Source organism: Candida metapsilosis, assembly GCF_017655625.1.
Source record: "Candida metapsilosis strain BP57 chromosome Unknown scaffold3, whole genome shotgun sequence".
In the NCBI taxonomy this organism is placed as follows: Eukaryota; Fungi; Ascomycota; class Pichiomycetes; order Serinales; family Debaryomycetaceae; genus Lodderomyces; species Lodderomyces metapsilosis.
In genome coordinates, this window is record NW_027138161.1 from 315,974 (window position 1) to 341,358 (window position 25,385).

At 37.6% G+C, this 25,385-nt stretch overlaps 12 protein-coding genes across 12 annotated transcripts; 4 read left to right on the top strand and 8 right to left on the bottom strand. All coding sequences in view use genetic code 12, as the record gives it.

The window, feature by feature from the left end:
- Positions 1-832: 832 nt before the first annotated feature.
- Positions 833-2,626, top strand: SMF12 (divalent metal ion transporter; the record flags this gene model as incomplete). Its single annotated transcript, XM_067691849.1, has 1 exon — positions 833-2,626. The coding sequence occupies one exon, from the start codon at positions 833-835 to the stop codon at positions 2,624-2,626; it is 1,794 nt and encodes a 597-aa protein (XP_067548288.1).
- A 174-nt stretch (positions 2,627-2,800) lies between these two features.
- On the bottom strand, positions 2,801-4,336 carry MEP1 (ammonium permease; the record flags this gene model as incomplete). Its single annotated transcript, XM_067691851.1, has 1 exon — positions 2,801-4,336. One exon carries the CDS (start codon positions 4,334-4,336, stop codon positions 2,801-2,803), a length of 1,536 nt encoding a protein of 511 aa, XP_067548289.1.
- Positions 4,337-6,075: 1,739 nt separating this feature from the next.
- Positions 6,076-6,417, top strand: VMA10 (H(+)-transporting V1 sector ATPase subunit G; the record flags this gene model as incomplete). The annotated part of the gene is made up of 1 exon (XM_067691852.1): positions 6,076-6,417. The coding sequence occupies one exon, from the start codon at positions 6,076-6,078 to the stop codon at positions 6,415-6,417; it is 342 nt and encodes a 113-aa protein (XP_067548290.1).
- A 27-nt stretch (positions 6,418-6,444) lies between these two features.
- MSC7 (meiotic recombination directing protein) lies at positions 6,445-8,286 on the bottom strand (the record flags this gene model as incomplete). Its single annotated transcript, XM_067691853.1, has 1 exon — positions 6,445-8,286. One exon carries the CDS (start codon positions 8,284-8,286, stop codon positions 6,445-6,447), a length of 1,842 nt encoding a protein of 613 aa, XP_067548291.1.
- Positions 8,287-8,376: 90 nt separating this feature from the next.
- I9W82_002943 (uncharacterized protein) lies at positions 8,377-10,485 on the bottom strand (the record flags this gene model as incomplete). Its single annotated transcript, XM_067691854.1, has 1 exon — positions 8,377-10,485. One exon carries the CDS (start codon positions 10,483-10,485, stop codon positions 8,377-8,379), a length of 2,109 nt encoding a protein of 702 aa, XP_067548292.1.
- A 2,161-nt stretch (positions 10,486-12,646) lies between these two features.
- I9W82_002944 (uncharacterized protein) lies at positions 12,647-13,541 on the bottom strand (the record flags this gene model as incomplete). Its single annotated transcript, XM_067691855.1, has 3 exons — positions 12,647-12,847; positions 12,949-13,162; positions 13,327-13,541. The coding sequence occupies 3 exons, from the start codon at positions 13,539-13,541 to the stop codon at positions 12,647-12,649; spliced, it is 630 nt and encodes a 209-aa protein (XP_067548293.1).
- A 212-nt stretch (positions 13,542-13,753) lies between these two features.
- I9W82_002945 (uncharacterized protein) lies at positions 13,754-15,406 on the top strand (the record flags this gene model as incomplete). Its single annotated transcript, XM_067691856.1, has 1 exon — positions 13,754-15,406. The coding sequence occupies one exon, from the start codon at positions 13,754-13,756 to the stop codon at positions 15,404-15,406; it is 1,653 nt and encodes a 550-aa protein (XP_067548294.1).
- A 90-nt stretch (positions 15,407-15,496) lies between these two features.
- Positions 15,497-15,841, bottom strand: I9W82_002946 (uncharacterized protein; the record flags this gene model as incomplete). Its single annotated transcript, XM_067691857.1, has 1 exon — positions 15,497-15,841. One exon carries the CDS (start codon positions 15,839-15,841, stop codon positions 15,497-15,499), a length of 345 nt encoding a protein of 114 aa, XP_067548295.1.
- Positions 15,842-17,193: 1,352 nt separating this feature from the next.
- On the top strand, positions 17,194-19,047 carry I9W82_002947 (uncharacterized protein; the record flags this gene model as incomplete). Its single annotated transcript, XM_067691858.1, has 1 exon — positions 17,194-19,047. One exon carries the CDS (start codon positions 17,194-17,196, stop codon positions 19,045-19,047), a length of 1,854 nt encoding a protein of 617 aa, XP_067548296.1.
- Positions 19,048-19,073: 26 nt separating this feature from the next.
- On the bottom strand, positions 19,074-20,459 carry I9W82_002948 (uncharacterized protein; the record flags this gene model as incomplete). The annotated part of the gene is made up of 1 exon (XM_067691859.1): positions 19,074-20,459. The coding sequence occupies one exon, from the start codon at positions 20,457-20,459 to the stop codon at positions 19,074-19,076; it is 1,386 nt and encodes a 461-aa protein (XP_067548297.1).
- Positions 20,460-20,710: 251 nt separating this feature from the next.
- Positions 20,711-22,762, bottom strand: ILV2 (acetolactate synthase catalytic subunit; the record flags this gene model as incomplete). Its single annotated transcript, XM_067691860.1, has 1 exon — positions 20,711-22,762. One exon carries the CDS (start codon positions 22,760-22,762, stop codon positions 20,711-20,713), a length of 2,052 nt encoding a protein of 683 aa, XP_067548298.1.
- A 717-nt stretch (positions 22,763-23,479) lies between these two features.
- Positions 23,480-24,847, bottom strand: I9W82_002950 (uncharacterized protein; the record flags this gene model as incomplete). Its single annotated transcript, XM_067691862.1, has 3 exons — positions 23,480-24,135; positions 24,281-24,398; positions 24,518-24,847. The coding sequence occupies 3 exons, from the start codon at positions 24,845-24,847 to the stop codon at positions 23,480-23,482; spliced, it is 1,104 nt and encodes a 367-aa protein (XP_067548299.1).
- Positions 24,848-25,385: the final 538 nt, after the last annotated feature.

Here is a 25,385-nt window from a genome sequence, read left to right on the forward strand (position 1 = left end):
CGTATTAGAGTAAGAGAACCACAAAGGAAGATATTTCGAAGCTCATAACGCTACTCTGGTGCTTCCAGGCTAAAAGCTTGCGCACAGTTTATAAGTGGCTAAAATTATAGAACTAAAAATAGCTTCAGGAAGAAGGCGCAGTCATCTTGTGATCATCCGATACCGCACAAACTCTCTTTAATACGGGATTTCTCCTAAATCGGTTTCCCCTATAAGCGCAAGATGCTTACAGTAACATTACGAAATGTACTGTAGTTGCAACACAAAGTTGCAAGAAACAAACACAATTTGAATTGCCACGGTTAATGAAACAATCTCTTCTGTGGTTTAACGGCAATATTGCTCAGTAGAAAGGGGGGACAAAGGCGTAAAATTGTCAGTTGCGAACAACGTGGCATTAACAATTATATGGCTTTTTTTCTAGAATGCCGTACAATGGAATCTCTTCTGTGCCTGAACAGAGTTATTTGTGTATTCACTCGTAATATTCCGGAATTGCATTTGAGAGAAATCCCATTTGTACTAGAAAGTATTCTGCATAACTGCTATAATTAGCGGGGACAAACTCCCTTCCCCTATTTTTTAGAAAAAAATCAGTACTAACTATTGTGCCAGCACATCAACTTCTGAAGGTTATGAGTGGTTAGACTTGTGAAAGGCTATTGTCAAGTATAAAATCTCTCCCTGAATTCTCCGAAAAGGAGAAAAAAAAAAAATAACTTTTTTATCTTTCCCATCAATATATATAGAAAGGTACAAACCCAAGAAAAAAGAATACTCATCACTAGTTTAACAGTGCATACATTTACTTCATTTCCCTTGGCAATTCCCCATGGCTAAATCCATCGATCTTGCGGATAAAACATCCATCAAAGAGTTCACTGGTCAAGAACCAGAAGAGAATCATCAGGTTACTGTACTGGAGAAGCAAACTAGCATAGAAATTGTACAGGAAGAGGAGCAAGACCCCTTTGCCATACATGAAGGTACCAGATTTGCTAACAATGATACTGACACATCCAGTGTAAGCTCCCACGCATCTGCACAGCCACAACAGCCTCAAGCTCAGGCTCCTCCTCCTCCTCCTCCCACACACAACAAAATCACTGACATTACCACCAAAACCAAGACGATTCTTCGCAAATACGCATCATTCATTGGCCCTGGTTTAGTTGTTTCTGTCAGTTTTATTGATCCAGGTAATTATCAAACATGTGTTACTGGAGGAAGTTCAAATCGATTCTCATTATTATTCATTGTGTTTTTATCCAATTGTATTGCCGTGTTCTTGCAGAGTTTGTGTATCAAGTTAGGAAGTGTTACTGGGTATGATTTAGCTCGATGCAGTCGAGAATTTCTTCCCAAGAAATTAAACTTGTTATTGTGGGTACTTGCTGAAGCTGCCATTATCGCTACTGATATTGCTGAGGTTATTGGTAGTGCTATTGCATTAAACATCTTGTTACGGATTCCCTTACCTGCTGGTGTGGTAATCACCATTGTTGATGTCTTGTTTGTGCTTATGGCATACCGCACAGACACTTCGTCAATGAAGTTTGTCAAAATTTTTGAATACTCTGTGGGTGCGCTAGTGGCTGTTGTTGTTATTTGCTTTTGTATTCAATTGTCTAAAATTCATGCTGATGCTAGAGACATCTTTAGAGGATATGTACCAAGTCAACAAATGTTTGATGGAAGTGGGTTAACTATTGCCACGTCCATTGTTGGAGCTACCGTTATGATTCATTCATTGTTTTTAGGTTCAGGATTGGTACAGCCTAGATTGCGTGATTATGATGTCAAAAATGGATACGTAAACTTGGATAAAGTTGTCAATGAAGCTGCTGATGGTGATGAAAAGTCATTTTTATCCTCTGATGAAGAAAAGAAGAAATTAAAACAAAAGCAATATGAAAGAGAAGCTGATTTCTTTTATCATAACTACAAACCCTCGTACAAAGCCATCAATTATTCATTAAAATACTCCATCATCGAACTAGCAATTAGTTTATTCACATTGGCCTTATTTGTCAACTCGGCAATTTTGATAGTTGCCGGTGCAACAATGTATGGAACTCCCGAAGCCATGGATGCCGATTTATACACCATCCACGACTTGCTTTCACGTTCCATTGCACCAGCAATGGGTACCATTTTCATGGTTGCTTTATTATTCAGTGGTCAAAGTGCAGGTATTGTTTGCACCATTGCTGGACAAGTTGTTTCTGAAGGGCACATCAACTGGACTTTGAAACCATGGTTAAGAAGACTCATTACGCGAAGCATTTCAATTATACCTTGTCTTATAGTGAGTGCATCTTTAGGAAGAGACGGAATGGCCATAGCATTAAACATTTCACAAATTATCATCTCAATCTTGTTGCCACCATTGACTGCCCCATTGATTTATTTTACATGCTCCAAGAAATTCATGAAGGTGAAGTTAAACACTGAGGATGAGCCAAAGGGAGGTAAAGTTGACCATGTGGATGAAAATGGTGATCGGTTCAAGTATATGACTAATAATTGGATTACCACTGTGTTTGCTGTTGCAGTTTGGATCTTGGTTTCAATGTTGAATATCTATGCTATTTATGATATGGCAAAGAATGGTGTATCTGGGTAAGTACAATATATATAGATTGATTTGATTGGGTTTCTGGGTATTACAAAGGTGTAGCTTGAAACGGAGGCAGCTCTATTTAGTGATTAAAGCGAGTCGTTAAGTTTAAACTTTATACAAAATCAACTTGTATTTCTTTTTAATCTATTTAATCTATAATAGAATTACTTTTTTTTTTCATTTCTCTGGTTTGAATGATTTGACTTCAGTGTCGTCTCCATCGGAGGAATCATCATGATGGGTATGCTCAACTCCATCACTACTACTAGTATTTTGTTCTTCTTCTTCTCGCGTGTGTTCCCCCTCTTTACTCTTTTCTTCATTCGGTACACCAGCCCCAGCAAATCCATTAATCACTTCATTTTCATCCTCTTCCGAATTGGCAAAAATAGAATTGAATTCACGTCTAACTTCAACATAATCATAAGCAAACTCACCAATTTGACTTTCATCAACACCAACTTCTTCTTCTTCATAAGTTAGTCTTAGATGCAATCCAGGTATATTATCAATAACAAGACAAAGAATAGCTGTGACACCAGCAGAATAAGCCAAACATGCCAAAATGTAAGCAATTTGGATATACAATTGTTTCCAATTGTGATCAATCCAACCACCTTCGTGATCAGTAGCACCATCGTATCCAATTACCGTTTTGGAACCCAATATAGCATTGAAAATAAGACCAATAACCCCAGCGACTCCGTGCTCTGCCCAAACATCCAATGAATCATCAACACGTAATAAATATTTAAGTTGAGTGGACAAGTTACATACAATACCAACCACGATTCCAACTATAACACTGGCCCAAAGTGGAATAACACCAGAACTTGGAGTAGCGGCAACAAGACCAGATATGCAACCAGAACAAATTGCAACCATGGACCATTTCCTTTCAAGACGGTAATCAAGCAAGCACCAACTTGCAGCGCCAAAAGCTGCTGCTAAATGAGTATTCAACATTGAATATGCTACTTTGAGTGAGGCATTGGCGCAGGAAAATCCATTAAAGAACAACCAACCAACGTACAACAAGATTGTTCCTAAAAAGACAGTTGAAATATTGTGTGGTCTATAGTTGATCATCAAGGTCTCATTACGTCTTCCCAAAAATATCGAGTAAACAAATGCTGAAGCACCTGATAGTATTTCCACGGGACCACCACCTGCGTAATCCAAAACTCCTGATTTAAAAGTAGTTGCCCATCCACTACCCCAGACCCAATAGACAACTGGGCAATATACAATGGTTGCCCAACAGAATAAAAATACAATTGCTGGAAGGAAACGGCCACGTTCACCAATGCATCCACCAGCCAAAATAGCCAACGTTACTAGTAAAAATTGCATTTGGAATATAGCGTAACCAAGTTCTGGATATGCATCACCACTGGAGGAGTCACTGGTACTTATAATGTCCTTGAACCCAAAGTTTTTCAAATTTCCAATAAATGAATTGCTTGATTTGCTAAAAGCTAGGGAATATCCCCAGAAATACCACTGAAATATACCGACAAAACTCGACATGGCAACAATCCAAACCATGGACAATGCATTTTTTCTTCGTGACAACCCTGAGTATAAAAACGCAAGGCCTGGTATCATCAACCATATCATTGATGAGGCGATTGTGAGAACCAATATATCTGATGGGTCATATTGTTTATTATTGAAAAGCTTCCTTTTGGTAAGTTCTATAAGTTCCTTCATTTTATATGTATGTTGTGCTGTAGTGTATTATTTGATTGTGTGAATGTTATTGCTGTATAATGGTAAAGTATATGGTAGAATTGAAGAAGAAGAAGAATAGCAAAAGAAGGACTATAAACTGTTCCTCAAATATTTCAAAATTCAATCAGGTGTAACTTTTTCTTTTTGATTTTTGAAATTTATGACTCTCTTTTGTCTCTCTTCTCATGTATTTTATTTTTTATCTTTTAGTGTAATTTTACTTATTTTTGCCCATCTCTTTTGTTTCATTCTAGAACAGGTGTTTGACTTTTTAACAAGCTTTAAGAGGGAGAGATACCGATGTTGAAGAGATCCCATGGCCTTTGCTCCTACTTCGAAAGCTCCTTCTAATGAAGCTAGACGAGCATGAGCTGGAGAATTGACTTCGGTTCGAAGGCTAAAAAAAGATTTCAACGTACTTAGTTTATTTTATTTTATTTTTTTTTTTTTGCAACCTTGTGTTGTCCCTTTTATTATTATTTTTTTTTTAAAAAAAAACGTTCCTATAAAAGCCGTTTACGTTGCAAAAGATATTACACTCTCAAAGATGAGATTCAATGCTTGATAGATAATGGTATCATCTACACCAGACTGCTCTAACCAGCTACACTTCATCAGACGTGTTCATTGAATAGTACAAACCTCTTTCAAAGCAAATCAAAAAAAAAGCAAAAGAAAAAAAAGAAATTTAAAAATGTCAATTATGTAATATATTATGTAACGCAATTTCTTTTTTTTTATTTTTTTACTGATAAAGCAATCGGACCAATCATATTTACAGAAAAATCTGTACACAAACCGTTTCATACTTTATCAATCAAATCAAAAATATTTAAGGCGGTCTTTAGACAACGAAGGAAATATCCGATTGTCGTCTGTGTTCCTTTATTGTCCGGGGTGTCACAGTTAGTTTGTAGCCACGTGAACAAAGTCTTACTTCACGTGTTACCTAAAGCAAAATATATATAGGGAAGAACATTTCGACCGAAGGTTTTTTTACTTCCCCCTCCTCTCTTGCGCGTGTAGTTGTTTGTCTCAGTTTCAAGTCCTGAACTTCGGAATCACATAATGTCATTCCGGGTTTTTCCTTTATCTTAATTTCAGTCTAGGGAATTCCTATATACAACTTTACACGTGAAAGCTCTAATCTATTTCAAATTGGACCCTGAAATACGAATGATGTGGACATCCTTATCCTCCAAGCACTCTACAGAGATAAACAACCTGTACACGGCACCTTCTAACCTTGAAAACTGATTTGACGCAACTTGCTTACAGTTCTCCAATTAGCCCTATCGATGATATATGGAGCATCAGCACTTTTTCTGAACCCATTCAGCTGCTTCTACATGCTTAGCTGAAGTGGGGAGAACTTCACATCTTCTTGTTCGAGCTTGCTAAAGTGTATCATGGGCCATACCATGTAAAAATCATTAAAGTTCTTCAACCCATGATCATCAATATCAGTAAGAGATACAACACCACTATCAGCCCATGTACACAATGAACCCAAGAGGTCCGAAAAGTTTCCGAATGGATATCTTGCCTACTTGAAGTTCTGATCATTTGTGTTTACTCTCTTTACATTCTCAGCCGTTGTGCTGGTTTTCGCCAATTTACACACACTCGCAATTTTGTTGAACCAAAAACAAGGAAAAAAATCCACGCTTTGACGATTCCATTCTCCGATAAGACTCCACCTTCCTCTCCCTCTCACAATGTCATCCGGAATCCAGTCATTGTTAAAAACAGAAAAGGAAGCTGCTGAAATTGTCAACGAAGCAAGAAAATATAGAACCACTAGATTGAAAACCGCCAAGCAAGACGCTCAACAAGAGATTGAAGACTACAAGAAACAAAAGGAAGAAGAATTGCAAAAGTATGAAAAGGATCATGAAGGTATAAATGAGAAAATCAATAAGGAAGCCGAGGCTGAAATTGAAAAGGAATTGAAAGTCTTGAAAGAACAATTTGAAAAGAAGAAAGCTGATGTGGTGAAATTGTTGGTTGATGCTACAATTTCACCTAATCCACAAGTACATATTAATGCACATACGTAAAATGAAATACACAGTTTTTTTTAATTATTAACTTTTGGCTAAATTTTTAAATGATTTTATTTTTGCCCAAAGACGTCCGTCGTAACCGGCAATATTCAAATTCTCTACGAATCGCCATGCCTTTTTGTCATCGGGGATTGGATAGTCAATTGGTGGTGGAATTGCTGTGGCAACACCAAGCATTCTGAGCAATGGTTTATCCAGTACCACCGACTTTGCATTGCATAGTCCAGTTAAACCCTCTTCCCCTCCAAATTTACCATATCCTGACTTCTTAACTCCACCAAATGGTAATTGAGCCACGTAGAATGTTGCAAAGTCATTAATGGCCACATTACCACTTTCTAGTCTATCAGCAAGATAGCTCAATTGGGTAAAGTTGCGACCAAAGATGGAGTTCCCCAATCCATACTCGGTGCTATTTGCTAATTCAATTGCTTCGTCAATATCCTTTGCCTTGATCATGGTCAATATCGGACCAAAAACTTCTTCATTGAATATCTTCATTGTTGAGTCAACGTCGATCAACATTGTAGGTTCAAAGTAATGGCCCTGTGGGTAGTTTGGATGTTGATATGGTTTCCCTCCATAGATCAATTTTGCACCTTTTGAAACTGCATCTTCAATCAAATCTTGAAATTGTTGGAACCGATTATCTGAAATCATGGCACCCATATCAATCTCATCCAATTGATCAATATCGGAACCCACTCTAAAGCTTTTGATACGAGTGGATAAGATCTTCACCAACTCATCATACGCCTTCGGTAAACAAATTACCCTCTCTATTCCAATACAATTTTGTCCTGCGCTTTGAAACGTTCCTCTTAAAATAATCGACGACAATGCATTCAAATCTTTAACATCATCCAACACGATAAACGAGTCCTTACCACCCAACTCCACAACACATGGTGTCAACTGTTTTGCGGCATTGGAAACAACATGATGAGCAATTTGCTTAGATCCAATAAACGTAATATGATCAAGACCTGGATGTGACGTAAAGTAATCAGCATCCTGAGGGAAGCAATAACACAACTGAATCAAATTTTCATCCAAATCCAAAGTCTTTAAAACCGTGCGGCACATTTGAACAAACCATGTGCTTGACCAAACGACATTTTCCGAACACTTTACAACAATGGCATTCCCAGTGAAGATAGCTGCAATTATGGGGCCCATAAGATTGTGGAATGGATAATTCCATGAAATAATAGCAGAAACAACGCCCAATGGCTCATACCTCACTTCTCCATTCTTCATAAATCCTAAAAGAAAATTGGAAGGGCCAGGTCTTTGACTAGGTCTGAGAACCTTGGCGCCGTGGGCTACAATCCAATTGATTTTTTCCAAAGTAACCATAATCTCACCCATTGAAGCATCCAATTTGGTCTTTCCTGAATCTCTGCATGCAACTCTGGCTATATTCTCTTGATTCTCTAAAATGAACCTACCCAAGGTCTTTAAAAACTTTCTTCTAGTTGTGAATGAGCTATGCTTCCATTCCTTTTGTGCCTTGTGTGCTTTTGCAATCATCTCATCCATTTGAGATCTCGATGTGGTGTCAAATACACCCAAATTTTGTCCAGTGGCAGGACAATAGCATTGAATCTTGGATGCGTCATCCTTAACAAGGAGACTAGGCTTAGGATACAATCGTTTCCCCTTCCAATGTCGTCTAGCCTCGTCCGGGATGGGAAATGTCACCTTGAGTGGTGACTCAATTTTATTGTATGCATTTGGTGATGAAGTCACATATTTACAATAGATATAGTACAATGCCGGTAGGATGACAAATATAAAGAACGTAGTTGAGATTTGGTACTGCCATTGCCATTGCTGGAATGCAAAATCAATCGCAATCATTTGGTTTGGAGAGGTTTACGGTTTGGAAGAATTTTTTTTGTCAAGAGAGAGAATTTTTAGTCGCGAAATTGTTTTGTTTTTCGTTTATATTCAGTCTACTGGTTCTTCAGCTTCACGAAATGCTGCTTCTAATGCAGCCACCTCTTCTGGACTGACTTGTAAATCATTGCGTCTTGTGTTTTCTTGAACTATGGCCCCGAGTAAGTTTTGATCGACATAATCAATCAATGAATCGCAGATCTTTTTTGAGCCGAAAAGATTCTCTTGTTCTTCCTTTGGTGGTAACACATCAAACTCAAGTAAATCGTCTCTAGTCCATATAGATTTTGGCAACTTGGCCATTATTTTATTTTCTCCTGATAGAATGGCAAACCTGATCAAGTTGAATGGCAGTTCTTTTGAAGACTCGTCGTTGTTACTTTTGAAAAATCCGAAAAGTGAATATGAAGATGTAGGTTTGTGTTTTGTCTGGAAAAGCTTTTCCAAATTGGTGCTTAAAAAGTCGAGGTGCTTTTGCCATAATAGTTTTGCCCTCACCAAATATGTCTCTGCACTAACAGCAACTTCGTTGGTAACTTTAAAATCGGACTCCTTGACACCGGCAACGCTTGAAAGAGCAACATCTGTAAGAAGCTTATACGCCACATATGGATACGCCTCGAAGGCTCTTTGCAATTCCTTCTCAGCATCTTCAAGTTTATTTAAATGTAGGCATGCAAGAACAGTTGAAAACGCAATACCTGGTGAATACCATCTTGTATAGCAAGTAACTAAAGGTGACTTTGACAATTGAATCAAATAATCAAATTCTTCACTGATGATACAATAAAAGTCAATGAAATAACGGACCCCCATAGGATCTTCTGCGGGTGCCAAACTCAATAAAAACTTGCAAAATGTCAATGCTGTTTCGAAAAGTGATCTCTCCCCAAGTGACACAATGTATCTAAACAAGTTCAAGTAAAATTGTCTATTGGAAAAAAACTCAAAAGGTAGTCTAACTAATCCATTTTCGGCTGAGGATAATAATTCATGGAAATTTTTGTGAAAGCTTCTATCAAATGTAAACAATGCTCTCTCTATAAGCGCATTGGATGTGGCTTTGTTATCCCCTTGTCTTAGTAAAACCATTGCAACTTGTAGCAACGTTTCCTGGTGATATGGGTTTACCTGCAACATTTGCATAAGTGATTCTGGATCAGGTGTGAGAACTGTTGCTGCATAAAATCGAGTATTTGCTACCCTACTTTTTGTATCATTGACTTTGTTGAATCGGAAGTACCTCACTCCCAAATTCCTCTCCTTGGTGACCTTAACGTGTAGGTCAGACTCTTCAATATCATCCTCCTTATACTTGAGTAATTCAAAAACGTCGTCTTCACTTAATTCTTCCATGGTTACACTTTTCAACTGCGTTGGGAGCCAGTCATCACGAATTTTAGAAAGAAGCAACTTACGTGATGTCCCTGGTATGCTTCTCCGATCTTTTCCACCCCAATTACGAATCATTTTGCCCATCTTCTTAAACTGTTGTAGTACCTCAGGTGATATTGCTAGCGATGTGGTTGAATTTGCATCTTCAATCAATTCACTAGATAAGGAGTTACCAAATAGATTTTTATACTCCTGATCCTGGTCAAGGTTCTTGAATGATTTGATTGATAACAATGGAAGCGACTTCTTTAGCCTCTCAGTGGTGAAGTTTTTGAAATTGGAGTCATAAACCTCAAATGGTTCCAAGGTGGAATCGTACTCTTCTTCAAAATCAAAAGTTTCTATAGTTGGTTTTGTCTCTTGTTCTTGTTGTTTCACTTGAGCGAGGATCTTGTCAATGTCATCATCATCTTCTTCTTCTTTCTCTGTTGCAGGTGTTGCGGACCTTGATTTGCCTTTGCCCTTCTTTTTCTTCTTTGACTTCTTTTTCGATGATTCTGTCGTTTGGGGTGGTTGTTTTACTACTTTCTTGGCCTGGCTATCCTCCTTTACTTCCTGCTGATCCTCATCCGCGTCCTCCTCTTCATCTTCGTCGTCGCCATTGAGGAACGCAAATGCATTGAATTTGGGTTGGTTTGCTACTGGTTGAGATTCATCTTCTGAGACCTCCTCTTGCTCTCCTTCAGAAGAAACATTTATATCCAACTTCTTTAACTCATCTTCAAGGCTCTTTCCGCCTAGCTTTTTAAGTGCTCGTGAACTCATGGCAAAAGGTGGTGTTAAAGTACTTGAACAAAGAAAATTGTGAAAAAGATTTTGGTGTTAATTTTTCGATTCACAAAAGACACAAATCCCCCAAGTAGTACAATATGAATTGTACACTACATACAATATTTGCCTGCTAGGCCACTACACAGATACCTCGCTTCTATCACAAGATCTTAAACGAAATACATTAAGAATTTTACTCTAAATACACGCTTAATTAGCTTCTTCTTTCACCTTTCCTTCTCCTTCTGTTTGTTCCAGCTGTATTTCCTCTTCTCCTTCTTCATCCTTACCGCTGTCTGATGCCAACGCGCTAAAATTTGATTTCACCTGTACCTCCAGGGCCATTTATTCCCGGCATACCACCCGTAACACCCATCAAATTGGCAACATCTACCTAAACTTCATCTCGCTCGTCCTCATCCACCCATTTATCATATTCAGTTTTGATATAGTGATATTTCAATTTTTCCTTGGTCACTCTAGGCCAGTACTCTTTTTGCAATTTCTTTTTTGATCATAAAATATCCAAGCGTATTCTCTTGTGCAGTTTGGTGTTAGAAGTATTTGTGTTCCAAAAAAAGGAAAGTACAACTTAACGTATACTTATATATAAAGGAATGTGGGCGGCCAAATTTACTGCCGGAAAATAATTAAATAACATGGTCTCAATCATAAGTCTACCTTATGAGGCCCTAGAGGTTGTCTTTCTGAATGTGAACCAGCACCAAGCTTTAGTGTTTGCACCCTTGCATTCGAAGTTGCAAAATGTGATCAAGAAAAAGCTTTACGAAAACATTCTTGTATATCGAGTTGGAGATAATCAAACTGTCAAAGAAAAAGAGAGTAAAGGAGAATGGCACTACTTTCGATATCCAAAACATATAAATAATCTAAAGAGTAACAAGTACACGATAATATCTTCCTATACATTTGAACGGTACTTGACAAGTATGGATAGGTATATGAAAATTAGTAACTTGGAGATTAATGAGCATTATGTTGTCTTGTTAGATTCCGTATTCAATCATTTCAAGTATATCAAAAATCTTGAGCTAGGTTCTGATTGTCAAGACAGGAATGTTTATTATTTAGAGGAATTGAAATTTTTTTCGTGCTTCGAGGCCCTTGAGACGAGCGAGCCCTGCCTAAATACCTATTATATGATTGATGGAAGTTGCCTGGGCATAATGATGGTGCTCAAGCAAAATGTCACAAAGTTGAAAATTAAATGTCTCCATAAGTATCTGACGGTGAAATCTGTTAATCTATTGCTTAATCTTAAAACTTTGTACCTCTACGAACCTGGAGACAAACTAGGGGATCTTCATTTCAGCCATAATATCAAATTGAAGAAGCTACACCTTTGCGGTTTCATTTGCCCACTGAATGAATTTACCATCAGTAAAGTATTCAACACTTCAAAGCTCGAGGAGTTGTACATTCAAGGGAGTCTAGGACCAAACATACAAGGAATGTTTTCTCCCTCGGGGTTAGATGTGGAATACCCGCGCCTTATTCAGCTTGGTATTGACCTGGACAGTTGCAATCTCCGGCGACTAGCCCAAATTTTGAGCTACCGCACACACAATAAACCACAGCTGTTGATTATAGTGCACCCAAGAAAATCATGGAAGAGCTATCTTCCTCAACTATGTGTCCTGTTTCCAAATGCAAGCATAAATTGGTGGCACTTGTGGGACTGCCCTGCGACTCGCAAATCATTTCTAGACACAGCTTCAATATTTAGTCCGAATTTGCCTCGAGGAGTTGTTGGATATCACCATTACGATGAAGCTTCAAAGTGGATTTCGAAAAGGGTGTTCCCATGTGAACTCTATGGAAATAAAAGGATGAACATTGAGCTTCAAAAGTGGTATTCAAACACTGATTTGGATATGATTTCCTGTGATCCTTTGAACCCCCATGATGTACACTCGGAAGAGTGTAAACTCTGAGAGCTTCTAAACTTGTTTAATATGTAAAATAGAAACTATATGGGTGTCTCTGTGACTTGGATTAAATTCATTTTGCAAGTAGTGCCATTTCAACTCTATTTCAGTTCAAGCGCTGTCAAACTAAAGAAGCATTGTATTCGGGCTGTATACTTAAATTGGTCCAAATGAAAGAGCTATACAAAACTGTCGTTTAAGATTCTTTATTTTGCCATTTCAAAAATATCCTTGACGGCTTTCCAAATATTCAAGCTGGGATTGGCATTCCTGTTCTCGTGTATTTCAGATCCTTTCACTTTAAGTGAGTCAAGGTATTTTGAAGACCCACCACCTGGGTTATCAACTAGTTTAGATTTGCGTTCTTCTTTGTGCACCTTGAACCACTTTTCGATTAAAGAAGGAAACTTGTCCAATGTTCCCCAATCATTGGTAATTTGAATTGCCCTGTTTGCTAATCAATGGCGGTAGTTATTCTGCTTGTTGTAACGGAACCCACCAAATCAACCAAGGGGCTTGAGACTAACACAGATGGTCTTAAAAGTCTCTCTTTGTGCATCTTTCTAAACTTAGCCTTCTCTTTGTCCTCTGCAGTTTTGTTTATCTTGTAGTCCAGGCTATCATCTCTTGCTCTTGATAATTTGTCAGCAACAGTATGTTTCGGTCTTTTATTAAATGTGGCTATGGGATCGTTGATTGGTTTCGGCTTCAGGTGGAGGATACTAAGGTTAGCATCGAGATTCGACTCATCCCCAGCCTAAGTTTCGAGTTGTAGATATCTCTTGGATGTTTCTTGTGGGCTAATAAAAGTTCACTCTTAATATATACGGTTGCCTGACCGTAGTGTTTTTGACCGTGGTCATTGGCATGAGGGTTTATCTAACACAGTTGTGAGGTGTTGGACAAATTAGCAGCAATTTTCTCTTCAAAGATGTGTTTCATCCTCTTAAGCATTGCGGAATTTTCAACCAGCCCAGTCCCCATCAACACCATCGTCTCTGCTTGAATGATTTGTTGATTTGAACATTCTGAAGTATGGGCTTGCATGGGTAATGATATCTCTATTGCTGTGGAGACTTGGTCATCGTTAATCAATGGCATTTGCAATTTTAATCTAGCACTTTGGTATACGATTCAATTCAATGACACCATGAACTGTATGGTTTTGGCCACATTCCATGTTATCGCTATTGACTAATTTTTTTTTGCTATTCTCTCTTCTCCTTCTCCAAAAGAATTCTTCTTGTGGTTGCAAAACTAAAATATCAAAAAAGCATCAGCTTCATCAACACATTATCCAATCACCCGTCAACATGACTGTTCAAGAGATGCCTAATTCAAGAACACTACCACTCTATTTAACAAAAGAACATAAGGATTATCTTGATCGTGAGTGGAGTTATAATCCCAATAATTCAAAAACAGTTCGCTTACCACCAACAACCAAATTGAATCCATTGAGTTATAGAAACGAAAATAGATCACCACTACCTGTCTATAATCCATTATCATCATCCACAGCTGAAAACTCAACACCTGAAGCAAACATTAAATTTTCTCCCGAGATTGATGAATCCAAGGACGATTTATCCAAAAGGGTCAACGAGATCATTGAAACAGAAGCAAGTTATACATCACATTGCTCCAATTTGGCAATTCAATACTTTGATAATCTATCAAGTTTCAAGCCAGAGTTTCCTGCTGCTGTGCAAATTACAAAGGAGTGCATCTATGCTCTCATTGAAATTCATAACAACTTATTGCAAGAAATGAAATCTATAAGGAGTCAAAATCAAAGTATAATTGAGCAATGCAATAAAATTGCTAAAGCTATTGCCAAGTCTGGTATCTCGGTATTCTGGTACAGTATGTACTGCACAAATTATGATCAATTGGTTCCATACGAATTTCACATTAAAAATACAACCACAAGTGATTCTCCAGGATCAGCTCCACAAGAATTCTTTTTGGGTATTAAAAACTTTCTTGAATGTCAGCAAGCGCCACTTAAACGCAAAGATTTGTCATTTATGTCATTATGTCAAAGACCAATTGACAGAATAGTCAAGTATAAACTTTTTGTCAAAGAGATGAAGAATGCTTTTGTTGAATTGAACAAAGATACAACTACTTTGGAGAAAGCGTTTGAGATGATTTCGCAGCAATTAAGCAAGATTGACGAGTCAAGGATTTCTATGCTTGAAAATGGACAGTTGAATTCATTGGTGAATTTTGCTGGAGCTGAAATTGATCCAAAATATCGAGAGTTGAAATTTGGAGCCAACTTTTTTGGAAATCCAGTTGCTATTGGTTTCGCCTCTGCTATATTTCTAAGGAATTCAAAGCCAGAGATGATTCATTCCCCAATTATTCTTTATAAAGGCCATCTTGTTATCCTTGAGTACAATCAAGTGATTAGCAGACACTCTCCGGGAAAATATAAACCAAAATTCGTTCTTCCCTTGCTGAACACTTCCATGGTTAAAGAATTTAGATATGGATTACTGGTTAACCTTTCAACAAATATAAAACTACAATTTAGATCGTCTTCAAATCAGTATCAAGTGATCTTGTGCTTTTTATCAACCAGCGAAGTCGATTTTTGGAAAGTTAAATTTGATCTTTTGATCAATGTTACCCACCAAGGATCTTGTGAGTATAAACTGGAAAGGGATCACTTATTCTGTCTTGTTCCTAGAAATACCACTCCATGTTGGAAGGATGAATACGATGATCCACAAAATACATTACACTACACTGCTTCACAATTATCCATTCAAGTAAAGTTTCGGTTTGACTTGTACCTTAAAAGTAAACTTCATATCAAGTACGACGAATTGAGACCAGGACCAAAATACACGGTGATGCTATGGCTTATTGACGTGTACAATAATGAGCGCCATTTTAAACAAATAGCAAGTAAAGAGATCCCCTTTTATGCCTGCAATAGAGCTATACATGACTGAGCATATATTTATATAAAGCTTGTAAACTCTACAATTACTCTTATATAGCTAGTCATTATCATGCATTAAAGGGACACACAGTACACACACCTAATTACCGGTATTTCCAGCACCAATACTGTCATTATGTGAAGCAATTCCATTATCAACATCAGCATTGTGCTTATCGCTTCCCTTTTCCAAAATAATCTTGATTACTTCGTCAACATTACTAGTTTTGAAATTGTTTGTCAAATCTTGTTTGGAAGCTTCGTCTAATATACCATCAACACCACCTTGTCTGTTAATAAACACCTTAAACACTGAAACAATATCAATGAGGGGAATGGTGGTGTCACCTTTTTTCAATTTTTCATATAATGAAAAGTCATCAACAAAGATGACGAAATCATTGTCAGTTCCTTTGTAAAAAAGTTTATGTGGTTGGTTTGTCATTGTAACTTTTAATGTAGTATCAATTGAAGTAGTATAGTAGATGAATCTAACACAGCTGGACCAAAAAAAAAAAAGAAAATTGGGAGAATGGGAGTGTATTTATATATGGACTTTGTTGAATAAGGTTGCGTGAGCGTTAATAATAAAAATAGCAAACTAAACTAAAATAATCTGCAACCAAAAAATTACAAATTTTGTGTCACACTAAATACACACCCAATTACATCATAATTAAGCATATCATCATTTGCTTTTTTACCAACCCAACAGACACACACTAAAACTGTCGATACTGCACCCAAACTCTATTTTCACAAAACTATATATAGCCTCAATAAGACACAATACCCTTCCAAGAGCAACATAGACTTCTATTCTACGTCATACAAATCATCGCGCTTGGCATTTTGTCCTCTCTCTCTTTTTAATTGCTATTTGATGATTAGGTCATAAACGTCACAACACCAGTAAAAGGAAAAGTGTTGAACTCTTGCTTCCCGTTGGTTACAGTAGCACCTCTTTATAATGACCAGTAACTATTGAAAAGGTGACATTTCGAGATCCAATTTTAATCTCTACTGCTCTCTGTTCGTCCATCTCAACAAGTAAGTATTAATATGTTGAAAAGCTAGACTATATCCAAATCCATATCTTCTATTACTATAATTTAGCACATCACTAAGTCCAACTAGCTTCGCCGCTTTTGCAACAAAAAGTTCAAACAGAAGCCACTGTTGCTAATGCTAAGCAAGCTTTTAAGCTATTTGTATGGGGATAGAGAGAGAGAGAGTAATTACCTGTCATCGATGCCCTTCCCTTGTGTGTAGTCCCGATTTCACTTAGAATATGAACTCACTACCGTGTTGTACCCCCTTGACTTGGTCACATTAATATTTTGGTAAAACCAATGAGTTGCCTCATTGACAAATTCCGGTATTGTCATTCTATTGAGTACTCAAGCATTGGCTCTGTCTTTAATGATCGGACTTAAACGATTATCTTATAGCCGATGAATAGGATGGTAGCGTAAGGAAAAATCCCAAATGAATCCTCTTGTACCTTTTACCTACGCTCCTTAACACTATTCTGTCATCCTGGTCTAGCCCTCACTCTAACCTATTCCAAGAGACTTCGTAGCTTGTGCGTATGCGTGTTTGGTGCTATTTTTAGTTCCTCCATAAGCCTCTCCCCAAAGAGAAAAAGTTTTCCGATTTTTCCTATTTAGAAGTGACTGACTGCGAACCTCAATTTTAAAACCCGGAAGATCAAAAAGGAAAAAAAGAAAACTTCGGAACTCCAATCCAACTCAATTCAATTCAAAATCTAATCTTTTATCCAGACAGCAAAGACAAATGGTGGTTGATACTTTGAAATCGTTTTCCACTAATGTTGGATCACATTTGAAAGATGCCTACAAAACTACAGAAACTGAAGTAACCCACTTTTCCCACAACTTTAAAGACAAGGTCACGTTTTATCACAGAGATTATGACCGTGATGATGAACTTGTTAAGAAATACAAGCACGAAATTAAACAAGCAAGACTGGGTCTTGGGTATCTCATTTCCCAATTGAATCAAGTTTATAAACGATTGATACCTCATATGATGTCTGTCAATGTAAAAGTTGTGGTTGATTTCCAATCTTTGATTGGTCCGGATTCTTTACAGTTTAAAGATATTGAAAAGTATTACCACGAATTTGATAAATCTCAAGCTGAAGAAGAAGTTCCACATATTCATCCAAAGGAGAAACAATTTTCAATCAAAGGAGTCAATGAACAATTGTTTCAATATTTGCAATCAACATTTGCACTTAAATACAAAGTGGAAGATGAATGTGCTGAACTTTTAAGCTCGACTGTACCAAAGATACAAACCATGAGAAAAAGATTGAAGGAGACTTTGAAATTAATCAAAAGAAGAGACCGTAAACGTGAGGATCAAGATAGACTAGAGAGGAAAATTGATAAATTGAATCAAAAGAAGCCACCATTAACTGAAAAGGAAGAGGCCCATTTGACAAAACTTCGGCGTGAATTTGAAGAAGTGGATATTGAGTTTAAGGTTTTGAATGATAAATCGACAACCATTTTACCCCACATTATGTCCTTTTTGGATGAATTTCTTGAATCTATTTCACAACTCGTCATTTTAAAGCAAGAGAGGATATATGCCAAGCTTGTAAAGAGCTTCAAATACTTTGCCACTTTCTATGGATTGATTTATGAAGATGTCCCTACTTATGAAGCAATTTTGAATCAATGGGAACTGGATATAACCTCCACTAGATTGCAAATTGAGTCATTCATCACCATTTTGCAAAATTCAAAGACCGATTTGTTGAATGTGGAAATTGATGATGAGGACAAGTCACTGAAGACGTACAAGTTTTACCACAAGTTGTCTAATAAGATATTTGATAAAAGCCACATAGTGAAGCCAAATGATATAGGAGCAGGTATGTTTAACGACAAGGTGGAAGCTGATCCCATTGAATCGTTTGAAAAATACAACAATCCACAAGCTAATCAAATGGAAACATACCATCCAAGGAAGATACTAGGTATTGATGATGTCGTTGTGGAGAAAAGTGTTGATTTTGTACCTGAACTACCTCCAAGGCCAACTCTTGCTTCTTACAAGTCTATGAACCTGACCACGCAAGTTCCAACTCGTGTGTATTATTCACAAAGTGCTGCCAACTCATTGGAGTCATTATCATTGAATAGCGATGATGATACAGTTATTTCAGACTCGTCACTGGTAAGTTCTGTACCTACCCACTCGTTATCAGGATACACTAGAGGTGATATCTCAGTAGATAAAGAGTTGAGGAAAATCTACAATTCCGCCAAGAATGAGATCAAAGCAGCACCAATACTTTTATCAGATATCGTAATTACCCCTACTGTGGAAACTCCAAAATCAGGATTAACAGATTCCTACAAACTCGAAATGCTTGATCACTTTTACCAAAAATTGGCAACTTTGAAACGAACTGCCAGGGTTGCCAAATACGACTTTAAAGGCAGTGACGTGGGAGATTTATCCTTCAAAAAGGGTGACACTATTGAAATTGTATTTGATTTGCAAAATGTTGATACTTTCTACCAACAAAACAATTTAAATTGGTTAGTTGGGGTTATTCAGGAAGAGGGTAGCGATGATTATAGAATTGGGTTTGTACCTAGCAATTATGTATAAAAGAAAAAGGAACTGTGTATATTCTTTTAATCGAAGTCGTTATCTATCAATTTAAACATTGATCCAAGTACTCTTTCTGGATCGATATGTAACCCATTGTGGAATAAATCGTTTGTAATGTATTGACGTAAGTTGCATGAAGGGAGGTATTGCTGTTTAACCTCTCTTGTCAATTCAAAATCGACATATTGATCAGCGTAATACGTCGTAGCAACAATAGGCACATCTTTCCAAGTGATTTTTCGCAACTTTTCAGTATCGTACAAGATACTCCAGGAGTCATTTTCATGCAAGGCATAAGCTAAAGGTTTAAACTGTCTAAGTTGGGCATAATCTTCATACATGCTTTTAAAAACCATTTCACCAGTGAAGTAAATCTCCTTTTCATTAAATTGAAACTTTTCATTACCTGGAGCATACCTCAACCTATCGGCACTCCAATTACTTTTGGCTTTCCCACTGCAGTAAATAGCTTCTTGGAAAAGAGCATAAATGACATTAGTATCAAATGGCATTGCATTTTGAACCAACGTCAATGTATACACAGTGGGGTAGCCAAAAGTGTCCAAATCTTGCCAGAATGTAGTAACTATATTATGCACTCCATCAGTACCACCAAAGCCACCAAAACTAAGGCCCAATTGTTGAAACCTTTCAACTGATAAACGACCGCCATCAGGTAAAGTCACCTCGTTTGACTTCAAATATTTACAAATCTCAACCACGCGAGCAACGTCCTGTGGATACTTGCTATAGTAATGAACATTTCTCTCCTTTGTGCGTTTATAAGTTTGTTTGTACACTGAATCAACATCAAATCCAATTGGAGGTACACCACCAGTAATAAACACATGTTTCAAAGATTGGGGATAAAGTGACAAATAAGTAAAACTGCAGAACCCACCAAACGATTGACCCAACGATGACCATTTTGCATCGTCACCAATCAATTCCTTACGAATTGCCTCAGCATCTTTAACAATTGAATCGGCACGGAAATGCAAAATTGTCTTTAATTGATCATTTACCGAAGACGATGGTGATAAGTTTTCAGTCAATGTTTTGTAATCAATTGGAGAACTAGCACCAGTACCTCTTTGATCCATCCACACAATTTGATACCCCTCATCCAACAACACTTTAGTCATTCCCGAATAGCTAGTAGGCACAGGACAACCAAAGCCAGGCCCACCTTGCAAATAAAGCAACAAGTTGGGCGATTCAGGTAAAATCACCTTTTGGAATCCATCCACGCTGGCATGTTTGGCGCGATCGTACTTTTGAGAAATGGTTATGACAACTTGAATTTTGCGAGAATTGGCGACATCATTGTGATCCAATGGTAATAGGAAGGCTACTATTTGGTTGAGGATCTTGTTCAGTTGAAAGAAATCGAGGATTTTGTAAGTCATGATCGGAGGAGTAGACACTGATGTGTTTTTTGAACTGGTGTGTGTATTTTAACGTGAAAAATTGAAGAATATTCGGAGTATATTTTGGTGCCGTACCATAACTCAGATTTTGCAATTCCGTCTCATGCCGAAACTAGTTCTAGGTTCTCCCCCACTTTTACACTACAATTACACTAGTCAAAAAAAACATCGTATAAATTAAACTACAAGAACATAAACTGTCAACTTTTTCCTCTTCCTAATCCCTCTTTTTAATACATTCCACCTGTTCTTTGCTTTCTCAATGCATTTTGTTGTTTTTCAGTCTCTGAATCCCACAAGATGAAATCATCCAAAGCGTTACCACCTGGAACCATAGGCAAAACAGGTACCTTCTTTTCAACCATAACCTCCAACAAGATAGGTTCTTCACAATCCAAGAATTCTTTAATACCCAGTTTCAACTCCTCTTGTGTTGAGATTCTGATACCTTTGACACCCATAGCATCGGCCAACTTCATAAAGTCTGGGTTAGCTTGATGTGTGTGGGAGTACCTGTGTTCATAAAACAATGATTGCCATTGGGTAACCATACCTTGTTCTTCGTTGTTCAAAACACAGACTTTAATTGGTGCACCAGCTTGAACAGCAGATGATAACTCAGTCAAGGTCATGTTGAAAGAAGCATCTCCATCAATATCAATAACCATAGCATCTGGCTTGGCAACTTGAGCACCAATAGCAGCAGGTAAACCATAACCCATAGTTCCCAAACCACCAGAGGTGATCATAGTTCTAGGCTTGGTCCAAGTCCAATGTTGTGCAGCCCACATTTGATGTTGGCCAACACCAGTAGTAACATAAACGTCTTTATCATAGTTCATTGATTGTTCGGAAATTTCTTTAATCAATGTTTGTGGTTTGATTTTGGAACCAGGTGTTTCGACTTGGTATGCATATGGGTATTGAACTTTCCATTCATCAATCTTTTTAAACCATTCTGGTCTGGATTCAACTTGATTTACTAATGGGATGAATTTACGCAAGTTGGCGGTAACATCACCTTCAACTGCTTCAGTAGCTTCAACAACCTTGTTGATATTCTTTGGTGAAATTTCAAAATGCAAGATACCACCTCTGTTTTCAGAAGCAGCCAACTTGGCTTCTGGAGCAAACTTGGAAATATTTCCAGTGACTCTGTCATCGAATCTAGCACCAAGTGCAATGATACAATCAGCATTTTGCATGGCGGTATTGGCAGCTGCTGAACCGTGCATACCCAACATATCCAATGATTTTGGATCTCTTTGATCAAATGCGCCTAATCCTTGTAGAGTCGTAGTAACTGGAATATTTGCTTTATCGGCCAACTCTTTAAGCAATTTAGGTCCATCTTCGTGGTTCAAAATACCACCACCACAGTAGATGATTGGTTTCTTGGCCTTGTTCAAGATATCAGCAGATCTCTTAATAGCTTCTTTAGTGAATTCAGAAACTGCCTTTTTGGTGATTGTGCTCAATGCATTGGATGGCAAAGTGGTATTTATAGGAATAGATTCTCTCAAGATTGACGCCGTGACATCTTTTGGTAAATCAACCAAAACTGGTCCTGGTCTACCAGTAGTGGCAATTTCAAATGCTTCATTTATTCTTCTTGGCAATTCAGCTACATTCTTAACCATAACGTTCCATTTGGTACAGGACCTTGAGATACCAATGACATCAGCTTCTTGGAAAGCATCAGTACCGATAGCAGTAGTTGGGACTTGACCAGTAAACACAATCAATGGAACACCATCCATCAAAGCATCGGCCATTGGAGTAATAACATTGGTTGCACCAGGACCTGAAGTTACCAAAACAACACCTGGTTTCCCACTTGCCCTAGCATAACCTTCAGCCATATGACCAGCACCTTGTTCGTGTCTTGGCAAGACAAACTTAAACTTGTCTGAATTATAAATAGCATCAAATACGGGCAAGATAGCACCTCCAGCATATCCAAAAACAGTATCAACGTTATGTCTCAACATCATTTCATGGAAAATTTCACCACCAGTCAAGCCAATAAAGGAATCATCCATAGTCTGCTCTCTCTTTTCACGACGTTGGTGCTTTGAAAGACTCTTTGGTTGTGGCAGTGAAGGAGATTCAGCATCAGATATATTGAAAGCAGGTGATGGTTGTGGTCTGGATGCAGTTGTAGCTTGTGCTGCATTTTGATGATTTATTTTTGAAATTGATCTAGTTTGACATTTTATAGCAAGATATAGATTTTGTGTTGATCTTTTGCTACAACACCTTGATAAGTTGCGTGAAAGCATTATTTGTGGAATATGTGTTAATGATAGGAGTAAAGGAATAAAAGAAGTGGTTTGAAATTATTCTGGAGAAAGAAAGAAAGAAAATGGTTTCGTATATAATGGTATAAATAGGTTATGAAAAATTTGTGACTAATTTTTATTTGAGAAAAAAAAAAAAAAAATTTAAAATTTAAAATTAAGAAATTTCATCTTTCCATCTCTCTCTTGTGTTATACGTCTCTTTTTGGAAAAAATTTCATATCCAGGGTGTTTTATAGGTTTAAAAGTTCAATCGACTCTTCTGTACCACTTGGTGCTCTTACTTCGGCTTGATAATGGACCAATAATTCCTCTTTTGAAGCCTATAGAAAGGTTCATTCTGTCTGTGTAGAAGTTTTGTGTACATGCACCGCCGTTGTATGGAGTAGCGGTCCTGAACCGGACAGGAAATGGGCAAACGGAAGGAAAAAAAAAAAACAATTCAAGTATATACTGCACGTGTATATCACGTGTTACTTGAAGTTTTATGAAGCTTGCTTGCGTTCCAACTTCCCTACGTAGTAGTTGCCATATAAGCTTGTTAGTAAGCTCTAATGGCGCTGGTTGCTTTTCAGGATGGAAAGTGTATCAAGAATAATTAGTGTTTGCATTGGCTTATTTTAGTCAATTTGCAGCAAAACTAATCAAAATAATCTATTACTCTTCTGTCTTTCAATAAATGCTTTCTTTCTATATATTCTATACTTTTTGATTTACATCTTCCAGTCTTTCGGGAATAAAAAATGCCTTGTAAAATCTTTCTCCAATGCAATAGCTCAACCCAATCAAGTTTATAATACAAATTATAAACAACGAACCACCTATTATAGCACTCATAACTTTGAAAAACAAGAAATCATAGCCAGCAACACCTTTTGCAATTTCACTATTTGCAAGTGACATTGTACCCACTGGGAAAGTCATTGTCCACCAACCTTTATTCCATTTGATCAAACCAAACCTCTTTGTCGTCCATTCTGGATCGTGGTTTTTGGCAAATGGAGAACTCTTGGACATGCATGATGCAATAGCGATGAATAAATAAATGTAGCCTCCTGCCAATAAAAGGTATGCCCCTAATGCAGACGGAACCAAAAAGGCTTTAGCTAATGCATCATCAGGAATAAAGTTGTACATATTGTTCCCAAATAGCATGATACTGTAACTACTCTGACCAACAAACCCAATTGGCAAAAACTGGGTAAAAATCTGTGATGTGCTCGGTATTTTACATAAAATCAATCTAACCATGAAAATAGCTCCAACACCGTGAAATAGCATGATTGATATGAAAAACAACATTAATGCAGTGACCTCAGTTATAATCTTTTGATTGCGTGTTTCCAACTCAGCAGCTATAAGATGGCCAGGCGACGACACAACACAACAACAAACAACAGGCATAAATATACTAGCATTGATATCGGCAATCCTATGAGCACTGAACTTAGACAAGAACGAAAAGAAAAAGATGACCGCCGTATTCATAACCGCTAGAACCACGCCGATCCACCATAGAACCCACAAGAATATCGGATACCGACCATGCGTTAGCAAATTGACTCCATTTATTATCGTACTGAACCCCATTGAGTATACTGCAAAATATAGTGAATGACTATAATCATGAATGTAAAGAGCCATCCGCAGAGGATGGAACCAACAACTCAAAACACACATGATGCTTGTGACAAGAAAGAAAAAAATGGTGATGCAAAAGAAAATGATTCCACAAACCTCTAGCCAGCGACCCTTGTATGGGAATCCGTAGAATATGTTTCCTGTAATTCCACATCCTAAGAATGATACAAAGTAGCACGGGTGGAAATCGTCAATGAGCTCCTTTCGTAGAAACTGCCGTACAGTTAAGCGTGTGGATTTGACATGTTGTTCATCGCTCGCTAGACCAAGGTCTTCACATCCAACTTGCTCCTTGTCATTTACCGTACCATTAGCTGCCATTTGGTCCAGATTTAATTTCGAAGACGATGTCGTTGTACTTGAATGAGTTATATATGGATCTAGTTCTGGTCCAACATCCGAGTCGCTGTATTGTTCAGTTGGCATAACTTGGGAAGTATGTGTGGGAGGGGATATGTAATTTTGCTGAGCTAGCAAAATGGCCTTATATATTAAACTTTAGACTATGGGGCGGGTATGAGATGGATATATATATATGAATGACTAAACATTGTTTTCAGTCTTAATCCGCGGAAGAAAGAAAATTTTAAAAAGTTTATTGCAACAAATCGGAAATGCGTCACAACATCGATGTCGGAAACAAAGGTCCCCTTTTGTAGACTTGCTTTGCGAAACGAATTTCGTAAATTGGTTTGAGCGGCGGAGGCTTGCTCAGTTTTTTTTTTTGACTCTTAGCGGCAAAAAACCAGTCAGCCACAAGAACTAGACTCAATCTATGCAAAATTTAATGCAGGAGTCAAAAAAATTTTGTGGGGGGCATCGAACTACCGGATTAGGAAATTGTGAGCGGCATATGTATTTTTATCCCGAAACACCGATAAAGGTATATAAATCCTAACCACTATAGAAAGCAGTCACTTATCAGTAGCGTTTATATACATTAATACAATCAACTACTTACATT